Genomic DNA, 14235 nt, shown 5'->3' with positions numbered 1-14235 from the left:
GTGTTCAAATTCCCAAATAGCCTAGATTTGATGCTGTGTTAAAATTCCCAAATAGCCTAGTTTTGATGCTGTGTTAAAATTCCCAAATAGCCTAGTTTTGATACTGTGTTAAAATTCCCAAATAGCCTAGTTTTGATACTGTGTTCAAATTCCCAAATAGCCTAGATTTGATGCTGTGTTAAAATTCCCAAATAGCCTAGTTTTGATGTTGTGTTAAAATTCCCAAATAGCCTAGTTTTGATACTGTGTTCAAATTCCCAAATAGCCTAGTTTTGATACTGTGTTAAAATTCCCAAATAGCCTAGATTTGATACTGTGTTCAAATTCCCAAATAGCCTAGTTTTGATACTGTGTTAAAATTCCCAAATAGCCTAGATTTGATGCTGTGTTAAAATTCCCAAATAGCCTAGTTTTGATGCTGTGTTAAAATTCCCAAATAGCCTAGTTTTGATACTGTGTTAAAATTCCCAAATAGCCTAGATTTGATACTGTGTTCAAATTCCCAAATAGCCTAGTTTTGATACTGTGTTCAAATTCCCAAATAGCCTAGATTTGATGCTGTGTTAAAATTCCCAAATAGCCTAGTTTTGATGCTGTGTTAAAATTCCCAAATAGCCTAGTTTTGATACTGTGTTAAAATTCCCAAATAGCCTAGTTTTGATACTGTGTTCAAATTCCCAAATAGCCTAGATTTGATGCTGTGTTAAAATTCCCAAATAGCCTAGTTTTGATGCTGTGTTAAAATTCCCAAATAGCCTAGTTTTGATACTGTGTTCAAATTCCCAAATAGCCTAGTTTTGATACTGTGTTAAAATTCCCAAATAGCCTAGATTTGATACTGTGTTCAAATTCCCAAATAGCCTAGTTTTGATACTGTGTTAAAATTCCCAAATAGCCTAGATTTGATGCTGTGTTAAAATTCCCAAATAGCCTAGTTTTGATGCTGTGTTAAAATTCCCAAATAGCCTAGTTTTGATACTGTGTTAAAATTCCCAAATAGCCTAGTTTTGATACTGTGTTAAAATTCCCAAATAGCCTAGTTTTGATACTGTGTTCAAATTCCCAAATAGCCTAGATTTGTCCCTCTGCTCTAGTCTCGACAGGACTCAAAGTGATGAGGTGCCACACGTGCAACGTTGGTGGGAGTGTCTGGCGCGAGTAGAAATCTATTCCTCTCCTGCGGACAACTAGCAGCAATCTCTCCATTCCCAAAGCTGACTCTCAAAATCAACCAGAGGAATTGACTCGGGCTGAATAGGACTTCAAAAACAAATCTGTTGTAGAGAAATTGATCTTATTTTGACTGTTTTCAGCCAACAGAATGCCATTGTGGCGGGTTACCGTTGTCTTGATGTGGTATTTGATCGCGTTGAGCTCTGCGCGCAGGACTGGTGCTGAAGACGGAGAGGTTTTGGAGAAAACGAACAGCGCGAGATGTACTTCGCGCTGCTTCAGTCTGCACATGACACAACTCACAGCATCTTTTAAACATCTTCAGGTAAAATCTTTACATTGGATTAAAAACCGTAAATGTGGACGAATTTTACACAAACACTTTGATGTTTGAAAGTATGAACCCGCGCTCACGTTGCGCGTATTTAGTGTTGTGCATGGTATTTCGTTTTATTCAGTGTGTTAGGCTATGTTGAATGGAAATAAGCATTACATGTACAATAACCGAAACTGAGTAGCATGTGCATATGTGGGTAACATGTATTTTAACGCTACGATTAAGGCTGAACTCAAGCTGTTCAACATTTGTGACAATACTCGTTGGGGAGGGAAAGACCATCGAAAGCCATATTATCCTTAACGTCTTCAACATGTGCGTTCGCTTTAGTGGGTGGGAAAGTCATTAAGCACCACACTTTTTCTGACTTCAGTCTGACTGAATGGGATGTAAGGCGTGAGTGGGGGGCCGGAGCTGGGGGTGTGAGTTGAGGGGGGGGGGGGGGGGGGGGGGCTGGTTTTGGAACTGGCTAAGGCATTAGATCCGCGGCCACCTGGGTGCAGGGTGGAGGGGTAATGAGGGTGGCCTCTGAATGACTGGGAGTCCAGTCCCCGCTCTGGGCTGAGAGGTGTCGGAGTGCTGCTGATTCACAGCTCTGAAGAGGGAGGGAGGTGAGGGATGGTGGGGCTGGCTGAGGGAGGGATGGAGGTGGGGCTGGCTGAGGGAGGGATGGAGGTGGGGCTGGCTGAGGGAGGGAGGGTGGGGCTGGCTGAGGGAGGGAGGGAGGGAGGGATGGAGGTGGGGCTGGCTGAGGGAGGGATGGTGGGGCTGTCTGAGGGAGGGAGGGATGGAGGTGGGGCTGGCTGAGGGAGGGATGGTGGGGCTGGCTGAGGGAGGGAGGGTTGGAGGTGGGGCTGGCTGAGGGAGGGAGGGATGGAGGTGGGGCTGGCTGAGGGAGGGAGGGAGGGATGGTGGGGCTGGCTGAGGGAGGGATGGAGGTGGGGCTGGCTGAGGGAGGGATGGTGGGGCTGGCTGAGGGAAGGATGGTGAGGCTGGCTGAGGGAAGGATGGAGGTGGGGCTGGCTGAGGGAGGAATGGAGGTGGCGCTGGCTGAGGGAGGATGGAGGTGAGGCTGGCTGAGGGAGGGAGGGTTGGAGGTGAGGCTGGCTGAGGGAAGGATGGAGGTGGGGCTGGCTGAGGGAGGGATGGAGGTGGGGCTGGCTGAGGGAGGGGTGGAGGTGGGGCTGGCTGAGGGTGTGAGAGAGAACGTTTGGTCTGGAAGCAGGAGGGGAGGGAGCTGTTGAGTAAAATGAAACGACTTGTATATAGGCTATACCTACTAGGTCGAATCCTTCTAGCTATTAGGACCTAATCCTTATTAAGGATAAATTACAATTTATTAGATCACATAAAGGACAATATGTCTTATTTCCTTTTTTGCCTTATTATTGTTACCCTTCTGATAGGACCGATTGACAAAATCTTCTAAAAGAAGAATATGTTGTGTACTGTAGGCTCAAATGCTCCCAGGCACCTGAGCTAACTTTACTGAAGTACAGTTATAACATAACATTTCTATCCAAGTAGATCCTTATCAGACCTGTGAATTTTTTTATGAATGATAATGTGAGTTTGAGATATGATGTGACTTCATATGCTGTGTGGTGGAACCACGGACATTTCTAGATAACCAACAAGCTCTCACAGTCTCACTGCAGAGTTAGACGTTCATTCACGTTTTTCTCCAAATGTCAAATTTTGACGTTTCTCCAAACCTCAAATTTCAAAGTGTCTCTGACACCCTGGGTTGACTCTTCCTGGTCAGTATCGTTCCATTTCTTCAAACGTCGCTCCAAATGTAAAATGTAAAAAGATGAATGGTTTAGGCATTGGGATAGGGTTCAAACAGTAAAATAAAAAACGAGTGTCCACCACTGGGATCCAACACGCTACTCCCTGATCCAGAGTCATGGGATTACACCCTTCTGCCACACCTGCGGGGTAGGAGCGTTGGACTAGAAACCGAAAGGTTGCTGGATCAAATCCCCGAGCGGACAATGTAAAAAAAAAAGTGTCATTCTGCCCCTGAGCAAGGCAGTTAACCCAATGTGCCAATGACGTGGATGTCGATTTAAGGCAGCCCCCCCCCACGCACCTCTCTGATTCAGAGGGGTTGGGTTAAATGCGGAAGACACATTTCAGTTGAATGCATTCAGTTGTACAACTGACTAGGTATCTCCCCTTTCCTTTTCCAGTCCACGTCACCCTAGCAGCCCACTGCCACCCCTAGTGGCCGGTTGTGAAAGGCATTTCCCGACGTCTTTAGGTCATGGATAAACGTCCAATTTCAAAGTCACTCTTGAGCGATCTGCCTGAGATAACAGCCACAGATGACGTCATCTGAGAAATGACTGTAGTCAAGTCACGTCCGCATGTGTGTTTGTGTGCCAAATCACATCATACCACCAGCCACAGGAGTGTGTGTGTGTGTGTGTGTGTGTGTGTGTGTGTGTGTGTGTGTGTGTGTGTGTGTGTGTGTGTGTGTGTGTGTTTTTGTGTGTGTGTGAGAGAGAGAAAATCCCACCCTGACTTGGCTTGCTTCCGACCACTGGAATGTGACCCTCACTATTTCCAGTTCACACCTCAGTCAGCCTGCTCCTTAGTGAGTAGTACTGTGTGTTGTCCTGTACGTGTTCCCTGTACTGTGTGTTGTTCGGTATGTGTTCCCTGTACTGTGTGTTGTCCTGTATGTGTTCCCTGTACTGTGTGTTGTTCGGTATGTGTTCCCTGTACTGTGTGTTGTCCTGTACGTGTTCCCTGTACTGTGTGTTGTTCGGTATGTGTTCCCTGTACTGTGTGATGTTCTGTACGTGTTCCCTGTACTGTGTGTTGTTCGGTACGTGTTCCCTGTACTGTTCTACTGTTCTGCTCTACTATCTACAGAGACTCTATATACCTGCTCTACTATCTACAGACTCTATATACCTGCTCTACTATCTACAGCGACTCTATATACCTGCTCTACTATCTACAGAGACTCTATATACCTGCTCTACTATCTACAGAGACTCTATATACCTGCTTTACTATCTACAGAGACTCTGTATACCTGCTCTACTATCTACAGAGACTCTGTATACCTGCTCTACTATCTACAGAGACTCTATATACCTGCTCTACTATCTACAGAGACTCTGTATACCTGCTCTACTATCTACAGAGACTCTATATACCTGCTCTACTATCTACAGAGACTCTATATACCTGCTCTACTATCTACAGAGTCTATATACCTGCTCTACTATCTACAGACTCTATATACCTGCTCTACTATCTACAGAGACTCTATATACCTGCTTTACTATCTACAGAGACTCTGTATACCTGCTCTACTATCTACAGAGACTCTATATACCTGCTCTACTATCTACAGAGACTCTATATACCTGCTCTACTATCTACAGAGACTCTATATACCTGCTCTACTATCTACAGAGACTCTATATACCTGCTCTACTATCTACAGAGACCCTATATACCTGCTCTACTATCTACAGAGACTCTGTATACCTGCTCTACTATCTACAGAGACTCTATATACCTGCTCTACTATCTACAGAGACTCTATATACCTGCTCTACTATCTACAGAGACTCTATATACCTGCTTTACTATCTACAGAGACTCTGTATACCTGCTCTACTATCTACAGAGACTCTATATACCTGCTCTACTATCTGCAGAGACTCTATATACCTGCTCTACAATCTACAGACTCTATATACCTGCTCTACTATCTACAGAGACTCTATATACCTGCTTTACTATCTACAGAGACTCTGTATACCTGCTCTACTATCTACAGAGACTCTGTATACCTGCTCTACTATCTACAGAGACTCTATATACCTGCTCTACTATCTACAGAGACTCTGTATACCTGCTCTACTATCTACAGAGACTCTATATACCTGCTTTACTATCTACAGAGACTCTGTATACCTGCTCTACTATCTACAGAGACTCTATATACCTGCTCTACTATCTACAGAGACTCTATATACCTGCTCTACTATCTACAGAGACTCTATATACCTGCTCTACTATCTACAGAGACTCTATATACCTGCTCTACTATCTACAGACTCTATATACCTGCTCTACTATCTACAGAGACTCTATATACCTGCTCTACTATCTACAGAGACTCTATATACCTGCTCTACTATCTACAGAGACTCTATATACCTGCTCTACTATCTACAGACTCTATATACCTGCTCTACTATCTACAGAGACTCTATATACCTGCTTTACTATCTACAGAGACTCTGTATACCTGCTCTACTATCTATATACCTGCTCTACTATCTACAGAGACTCTATATACCTGCTCTACAATCTACAGAGACTCTGTATACCTGCTCTACTATCTACAGAGACTCTATATACCTGCTCTACTATCTACAGAGACTTTTCACCAGACCTGAGGCGATTGATCTCATTCTTAGCTTTTAATGAGCTATGTCCTTCTTCTCCTGCATGTGAGTTAAGTGATATTTGTTTATGACACGGTTGGTGTTGCCTTCTCCTGTCACCACAAGAGAGAGGTGCTGCGCTGCAGCTGGGCTGGGTATTGGTACCCTGTCGTCCTCACCTCACTGGAGCTGGGGTTATCTGGGGCCAGGCACACAAAGGGCCTTCTGATACACCACATACGTCAATGCTAGCTATCATTTATGCCAATGCATTTATGTCACTCAGTCAGTTTGACTTTCTCCTTTGAACCAAGCCAAGCCCTGCCAGACAGCTGCAAGGGTTGCAGGTGTTTCACCATTCAGTTGGCTACTCTTCTCCTCCAACAGAGAGAATGGAAGTAAAATCAATTGTGGTTGAAAGGGAGTAGTGTTGTATAGGATAGTGTTAGACAGGATAGTGTTAGACAGGATAGGGTTAGACAGGATAGTGTTAGACAGGATAGTGTTAGACAGGATAGAGTTAGACAGGATAGGGTTAGACAGGATAGTGTTAGACAGGATAGTGTTAGTTGTTATAGTGCTAGACAGGGTATTGTTAGACAGGATAGTGTTAGACAGGATAGTGTTAGACAGGATAGTGTTAGACAGGATATTGTTGTATAGGATAGTGTTAGACAGGATAGTGTTAGACAGGATAGTGTTAGACAGGATATTGTCAGATAGGATAGTGTTAGATAGGATAGTGTTAGACAGGATAGAGTTAGACAGGATAGTGTTAGATATGATAGTGTTAGTTGTTATAGTGTTAGATTTGATAGTGTTAGACAGGATAGTGTTAGACAGGATAGTGTTAGACAGGATAGTGTTAGACAGGATAGTGTTAGATATGATAGTGTTAGTTGTTATAGTGCTAGACAGGATAGTGTTAGACAGGATAGTGTTAGACAGGATAGTGTTAGATATGATAGTGTTAGTTGTTATAGTGCTAGACAGGATAGTGCTAGACAGGATAGTGTTAGACAGGATAGTGTTAGACAGGATAGTGTTAGACAGGATAGTGTTAGACAGGATAGTGCTAGACAGGATAGTGTTAGACAGGATAGTGTTAGACAGGATAGTGTTAGACAGGATAGTGTTAGACAGGATAGTGCTAGACAGGATAGTGTTAGACAGGATAGTGTTAGACAGGATAGTGTTAGACAGGATATTGTTAGACAGGATAGTGTTAGACAGGATAGTGTTAGACAGGATAGTGCTAGACAGGATAGTGTTAGACAGGATAGTGTTAGACAGGATAGTGTTAGACAGGATAGTGATAGATAGGATAGTGTTAGATTTGATAGTGTTAGACAGGATAGTGTTAGACAGGATAGTGTTAGATGGCATTGTGTAGAAGGCCCTGAGACCTCAGGAGAGGCCAGATTACATTGGGTTCCCTGCTATTAAATGTTCCAGATCCTTCAGACCGTGGAGAGACTGTGTGTGTGTGTTGGAAGAATGAAGCTATTCTTCTTCACTCTTTGTCTCCTCTCCTGTCTTAGACATGCAGACCCGTTTGCTCTGATGAGTTCTTCTCTCTGCTGTAGGTGACCTTACCACCAACTGTCACAGCTCTGAACACTCCCAAATCAACTTGCCCCTGCGACCCATGAAGTTTACATGCGACAAAACTCTGTTAGCTCTCTGAGCTAAAGCCTAGGCATTGGCTAGAGAAGAAAACAACTATTTTTTGTCTCAGGAATGATTACTCATCATCGAACCAGCTTCCATACAACCCTTCACATATATCTGAAAGGAATGGGTGAGTGTAAGCAATATGGGTACAGTGGTTTAGAGGGGTAGGGGTTAGAGGTTAGGGGTACAGGGGTTGAGAGGGGTAGGGGTTAGAGGTTAGGGGTACAGGGGTTGAGAGGGTTAGGGGTTAGGGGTACAGGGGTTGAGAGGGGTAGGGATTAGGGGTACAGGGGGTGAGAGGGTTAGGGGTACAGGGGTTGAGAGGGTTAGGGGTTAGGGGTACAGGGGGTGAGAGGGGTAGGGGTACAGGGATTTAGAGGTTTAGGGGTACAGGGGTTGAGAGGGGTAGGGGTTAGAGGTTAGGGGTACAGGGGTTGAGAGGGTTAGGGGTACAGGGGTTGAGAGGGTTAGGGGTACAGGGGTTAGGGGTACAGGGGTTGAGAGGGGTAGGGGTTAGGGGTGCAGGGGTTGAGAGGGATAGGGGTACAGGGATTTAGAGGGTTAGGGGTACAGGGGTTGAGAGGGTTAGGGGTACAGGGGTGACAGGGGTAGGGGTACAGGGGTTGAGAGGGTTAGGTGTACAGGGATTTAGAGGGTTAGGGGTACAGGGGTTGAGAGGGGTAGGGGTTAGGGGTTAGGGGTCCAGGGGTTGAGAGGGGTAGGGGTTAGGGGTTAGGGGTCCAGGGGTTGAGAGGGGTAGGGGTTAGGGGTACAGGGGTTGAGAGGGGTAGGGGTACAGGGGTTGAGAGGGGTAGGGGTTAGGGGTACAGGGGTGAGAGGGGTAGGGGTACAGGGATTTAGAGGGTTAGGGGTACAGGGGTTGAGAGGGTTAGGGGTACAGGAGTTGAGAGGGGTAGGGGTTAGGGGTACAGGGGTGAGAGGGGGAGGGGTACAGGGATTGAGAGGGGTAGGGGTACAGGGGTTCAGTGGGGTAGGGGTACAGGGGTTGAGTGGGGTAGGGGTACAGGGGTGAGAGGGGGAGGGGTACAGGGATTGAGAGGGGTAGGGGTACAGGGGTTGAGTGGGGTAGGGGTTAGGGGTACAGGGGTGAGAGGGGGAGGGGTACATGGATTGAGTGGGCTTAGATGTTGAACCGGTTAGGGGTTAGGGGTACAGGGGTTGAGTGGGTAAAGGTTAGGGGTACAGGGGTTGAGAGGGCTTAGAGGTTGAACCGGGTAGGGGATAGGGGTACAGGGGCTGATTGGGGTAGGGGTTGGGGGTACAGGGGCTGATTGGGGTAGGGGATAGGGGTACAGGGGCTGCTTGGGGTAGGGGTTAGGGGTACAGGGGCTGATTGGGGTAGGGGTTAGGGGTACAGGGGCTGATTGGGGTAGGGGTTAGGGGTACAGGGGCTGATTGGGGTAGGGGTTAGGGGTACAGGGGCTGATTGGGGTAGGGGTTGGGGGTACAGGGGTTGATTGGGGTAGGGATACAGGGGCTGATTGGGGTAGGGGTTAGGGGTACAGGGGCGGATTGGGGTAGGGGTTAGGGGTACAGGGGCTGCTTGGGGTAGGGGTTAGGGGTACAGGGGTTGATTGGGGTAGGGGTTAGGGGTACAGGGGCTGCTTGGGGTAGGGGTACAGGAGCCGATTGGGGTAGGGGTACAGGGGCTGATTGGGGTAGGGGTTAGGGGTACAGGGGCTGATTGGGGTAGGGGTACAGGGGCTGATTGGGGTAGGGGTTAGGGGTACAGGGGCTGATTGGGGTAGGGGTTAGGGGTACAGGGGCGGATTGGGGTAGGGTTAGGGGTACAGGGGTTGATTGGGGTAGGGGTTAGGGGTACAGGGGCTGATTGGGGTAGGGGTTAGGGGTACAGGGGTTGATTGTGGTAGGGGTGATTTGAGATGGGCAGTAGCCTGACTCTCAGGAGGACGTGGGGGAAGTCGAAGGGCAGAGCATGAGGAATGAGGTAGGCCAGAGCATATGGAATGAGGTAGGCCAGAGCATATGGAATGAGGTAGGCCAGAGCATATGGAATGAGGTAGGCCAGAGCATATGGAATGAGGTAGGCCAGAGCATATGGAATGAGGTAGGCCAGAGCATATGGAATGAGGTAGGCCAGAGCATATGGAATGAGGTAGGCCAGAGCATATGGAATGAGGTAGGCCAGAGCATATGGAATGAGGTAGGCCAGAGCATATGGAATGAGGTAGGCCAGAGCATATGGAATGAGGTAGGCCAGAGCATATGGAATGAGGTATGTGAAACAGAGGCGGTTGGTGCCGTTTCAGATGAGGGAGGATGATACAACATTTAATGAGCCCGGCCTTATTTCTATGACAACATATTGGATGACTGTCATTCATATTCCATTCACCCAGTTCAATGTAACAGCGATAGGTTTAAGCTATTACATGATACTTGAATTTTCGCTATACCCATCATGAGGTTGCTATAACCTAGCCTATGAATAAAAGTTTACAACAGGTCGAGAGAATTTTGAGTAATCAAGGTGACGGACATTGACACATTCAATACCGCCTTGCACACTCTTGCCTGCGTCTACCTGATCTAGGGTGTAGTATTTAGTCCAACAGTTGCAAATGAGAGTTTCTGTTGGACAAATTCAGGTATGTTTATCCCCGTTTTTGCTTCCGTTTAATTAACGTTTTTCAACAGAATCGGCAGAATGAACACATCCCTGATCACACGCAAACACAGTTCACTTTCACAGCAGCAAAAACAGCATGATCACTTTACTAGTTGTATTTATAATTCCTTCTCACAACAATCTACACGCTCTCCTCCTATCACCTTCCCCCTTCGCTTGTGGACTTCAGTGCACAACACATCAGCTGTCTGTGATCATGCGAAATAACCTTTGACCTCTAACCGCTACACACAGCCTACATCGTTGTCATGTCATCGTCAATATAGCTACTGGAACTAACACGTTAGTAAACCCGCTACGAATCATACAGTACAGTGTACAATCAGAAAGCAGTTTAGCAGTTAGCAGTGGCAATAAATGTATAAAACCAAAAGCTTACCTTGACTTGTTTTTATTTATTTATTTGATTTAACCTTTATTTAACTTGGCAAGTCCGTTAAGAACAAATTCTTATTTACAATGACGGCCTACCCCAGCCAAACCCTAACCCGGACAACGCTGGGCCAATTGTACGCCGCCCTATGGGACTCCCAATCACGGCCGGTTGTGATACAGCCTGGAATTGAACCAGGGTCTGTATGATGCTTGAATTGAACCAGGGTCTGTAGTGATGCCTTTTGCACTGAGATGCAGTGCCTTAGACTGCTGCGCCACTTGGGAAGAGTTCCAGTGTGGGATAGCCATAACCAGCTTGCTAAGATAGCATCCCTCTCTGTTTGAGCCGGGTGTTTGAGTAGGCTAAACTAGCTAGCTGCATTCGCTAGCTAAGTGAAAGTGAAAGTTTACAAAAAATACAACCAAATATAGTTAGTTCTCTCTCTTTCTCTCTCTCTCTTGCGCCTTCTTAATTTTGGAAGAAATTAATTTGTTAAAAACTGTTAAACTATTGTATTTCTCTTTCTTTGAGTCAACTACTCATCAAATGTCATGCACTGCAGTGCTAACTAGCGGTAGCTTATGCTTTCAGTACTAGATTCATTCTCTGATCTTTTGATTGGGTGGACAACATGTCAGTTCATGCTGTGATAGATTGTAGGACGTCCTCGAGAAATAGTCATAATTACTGTGTAAGTCTATGGAAGGGGGTGAGAACCATGAGCCTCCTAGGTTTTGTACTGAATTCAATGTACCCAGAGGAGGACAGAAGCTAGCTGTCCTCCGGCTACACCATGATGCTACCCCACAGAGTGCTGTTGAGGCTACTGTAGACCATTGCAAAACAGTGTGTTTTAATCGATTATTTAGTGACGTGAATATATTTAGTTTTATCTAAAAATTATAACTTTAAAAAAAAAAATCACTCTTTTTTTTCTCCTGAAACTCACTGAGGAGGATGGTCCCCTTTCTCTGAGGAGCCTCCACTGATGTGAACCTTAACCCAGGCCAGTACCAGAGGTTGGTCAGGTTTAGCCCACTGAACCAAAGCTCCTCTTCTCTTCTACTGTTCAGCAAGAGAGATGACTAGAAGTTGGTCTCCCCAAATTTAATCCGTTTCCTTTCTTAGTCAGTTTCTTTTTCCTGGTCAGTTTTCCATGACTGTCACAGTCACAGCCCTACCAGGGAAATCTCCTGTCTCTGGCCTGTCTCTGTCTATATCAGGAACATGATACAGTGGCTGAGTGTTTATGAAGTTTAAGCCAGGTCTCTCAGGGCATTGGACAACAGTGTTGTGAGTCCCCTCATATGAAAAATATATCCATTAAGAGTTAGTGAGTAGTCATTTTTGTTGTTGTTGTAATAGAAAAAAAATACAACTCAACAAACCAAAAATTTAGTTTTGTTTATTAATTTGACCATTTAAAAAAAACAAGCACACATAAAACTTGAAAAAGCCATACATGCACATTAATAATATCATGGAGGATAACACACAATTTAGTCTGGGACTTATTTCCATTGTGGTCCTCTTGAGACAAGATGGCTAGACAAGATCGAACACGGTATACATAGACAAAATGAAATAAACAATTTAACATTTACAGACATACATTTGCTCACTTGCTCAGACCCACATGTCCCCATCGTATCCCACACCCAAAGTTGTTTATAATACTTAGGATTTATAAGACTATAGGATTTCAAAGATTTTTTAAAATATTTAAATAATAAATCATTTGATTATTCCATTGTCTTAACATTGGAGTATCATTTTGACCTCCAATATATAAGTAATAGCTTGATCAATATAAGTGAATATAAGTAACCCTAACCCTAACCCTAACCCCTAAACCCTAACCCTAACCCTAACCCTAACCCTAACCCCTAACCCCTAACCCTAACCCCTAACCCTAACCCCTAACCCTAACCCCTAACCCCTAACCCCTAACCCCTAACCCCTAACCCCTAAACCCTAACCCTAACCCCTAACCCCTAAACCCTAACCCTAACCCCTAACCCTAAACCCTAACCCTAACCCTTACCCCCATTACCCCATGTCTTGAAATATTCAGATAGACCGATTAAAAGTAAACTTACATTGTAAAACGTTTGACAGCCAACTTTCTAACTCTGCCGATAACCTTTGGACTTGATAGCATTCCCAGGAGGCGTGGATTATTGAGTCATTGTTAGTTTTACACTTAAGACATGACTCTGCCGTTGTGCTGTAGAATTTGTGAATTTTGTCTCTTATATAATACATTCTATACATTAGTTTATACTGGATTAAGGACACAACTGTAATTGTGTTTGTTATGTTCCAACACTCCCTCCATCTTGTGCCAATATCCGTTTTTTTAAAGTCTTAGTGAGGAGTCCTACTGCCACAACTGGGGAGTGTCAGAGAGTTTCACACAGTGAGAGAAGGAGAGAGGGAGGCCCACTGTACCTCTCTCTACCGCTCTTTCTTTCATCTACTACAGTGAGCTTGGCTGCTAGACAGATGGTGTAGCTTAACATTAAACCACCGCTCTGACATTAGCCTGAGACGTCTCTGCTCTAATGCAAATAGGAGAGAATCTTTGTGTGTGTTGTGTGTTTTACCGCCGTTGGAAATGAGGTCACAGTTCTAGAGCTACTGCACCTTTTCAGTGTGTTGTCTGGATTTGCTCTCTCTCTCTCTCTCTCTCTCTCTCTCTCTCTCTCTCTCTCTCTCTCTCTCTCTCTCTCTCTCTCTCTCTCTCTCTCTCTCTCTCTCTCTCATTCAATTCAATGGGCTTCATTAGCATGGGAAATATATGTTTACATTGCCGAAGCAAGTGAAATTAATAAATAAACAATGAAAAATGAACAGTAAACATTACACATTAAAAATGTAAAAAATACTAAAGACATTTCAAATGTCATATTATGTCTACATACAGTGTTGTAACAATGTGCAAATAGTTAAAGTACAAAAGGGAAAATAAATTAACATACATTTTGGGTTGTATTTACAATGGTGTTTGTTCTTCACTGGATGCCCTTTTCTTGTGACAACAGGTCACAAATCTTGCTGCTGTGATGGCACACTGTGGTATTTCACCCAATAGATAAGGGAGTTAATCAAAATTGGATTTGTTTTCGAATTCTTTGTGTGTCTGTGTAATCTGAGGGAAATATGTGTCTCTAATATGGTCATACATTTGGCAGGTTAGGAAGTGCAGCTCAGTTTCCACCTCATTTTGTGGGCAGTGTGCACAAAGCCTGTCTTCTCTTGAGAGCTAGGTCTGCTTACGGCAGCCTTTCTCAATAGCAAGGCTATGCTCACTGAGTCTGTACATAGTCAAAGCTCTCCTTAAGTTTGGGTCAGTCACAGTGGTCAGGTATTCTGCCACTGTGTACACTCTTTTTTGGGACAAATGTGACTGACCGCCTTAATTCGGTCTTATGTAGCAACATTTTTAATTGTATTTTTTACATTGGATAAAAGCAGACACAGAGCTACAAAATGATATATCATATACTGCATTTGAGGAACAATGGGAAAGTAATTCTGCTTTGAAAGTTGATAAACTTGTAAACTCACTTTTGAGAAATGTCCT

At 44.8% G+C, this 14235-nt stretch overlaps 1 protein-coding gene across 1 annotated transcript in view; it reads left to right on the top strand.

Moving 5' to 3' along the window:
- The first annotated feature begins 1160 nt into the window (after positions 1-1160).
- Positions 1161-14235, top strand: part of anos1b (anosmin 1b) — a 151805-nt gene continuing 138730 nt past the window's right edge. Inside the window, exon 1 of the mRNA XM_071346433.1 lies at positions 1161-1498. Coding sequence (XP_071202534.1) covers positions 1322-1498 — 177 coding nt within the window. The 5' untranslated portion in view covers positions 1161-1321. The remainder of the gene's footprint in view (positions 1499-14235) is intronic.

Source organism: Salvelinus alpinus, chromosome 16 (assembly GCF_045679555.1).
Source record: "Salvelinus alpinus chromosome 16, SLU_Salpinus.1, whole genome shotgun sequence".
Lineage (NCBI taxonomy): Eukaryota > Metazoa > Chordata > Actinopteri > Salmoniformes > Salmonidae > Salvelinus > Salvelinus alpinus.
The sequence above is the reverse complement of the archived record's forward strand: the minus strand, read 5'-3'. Positions and strand labels throughout refer to the sequence as shown.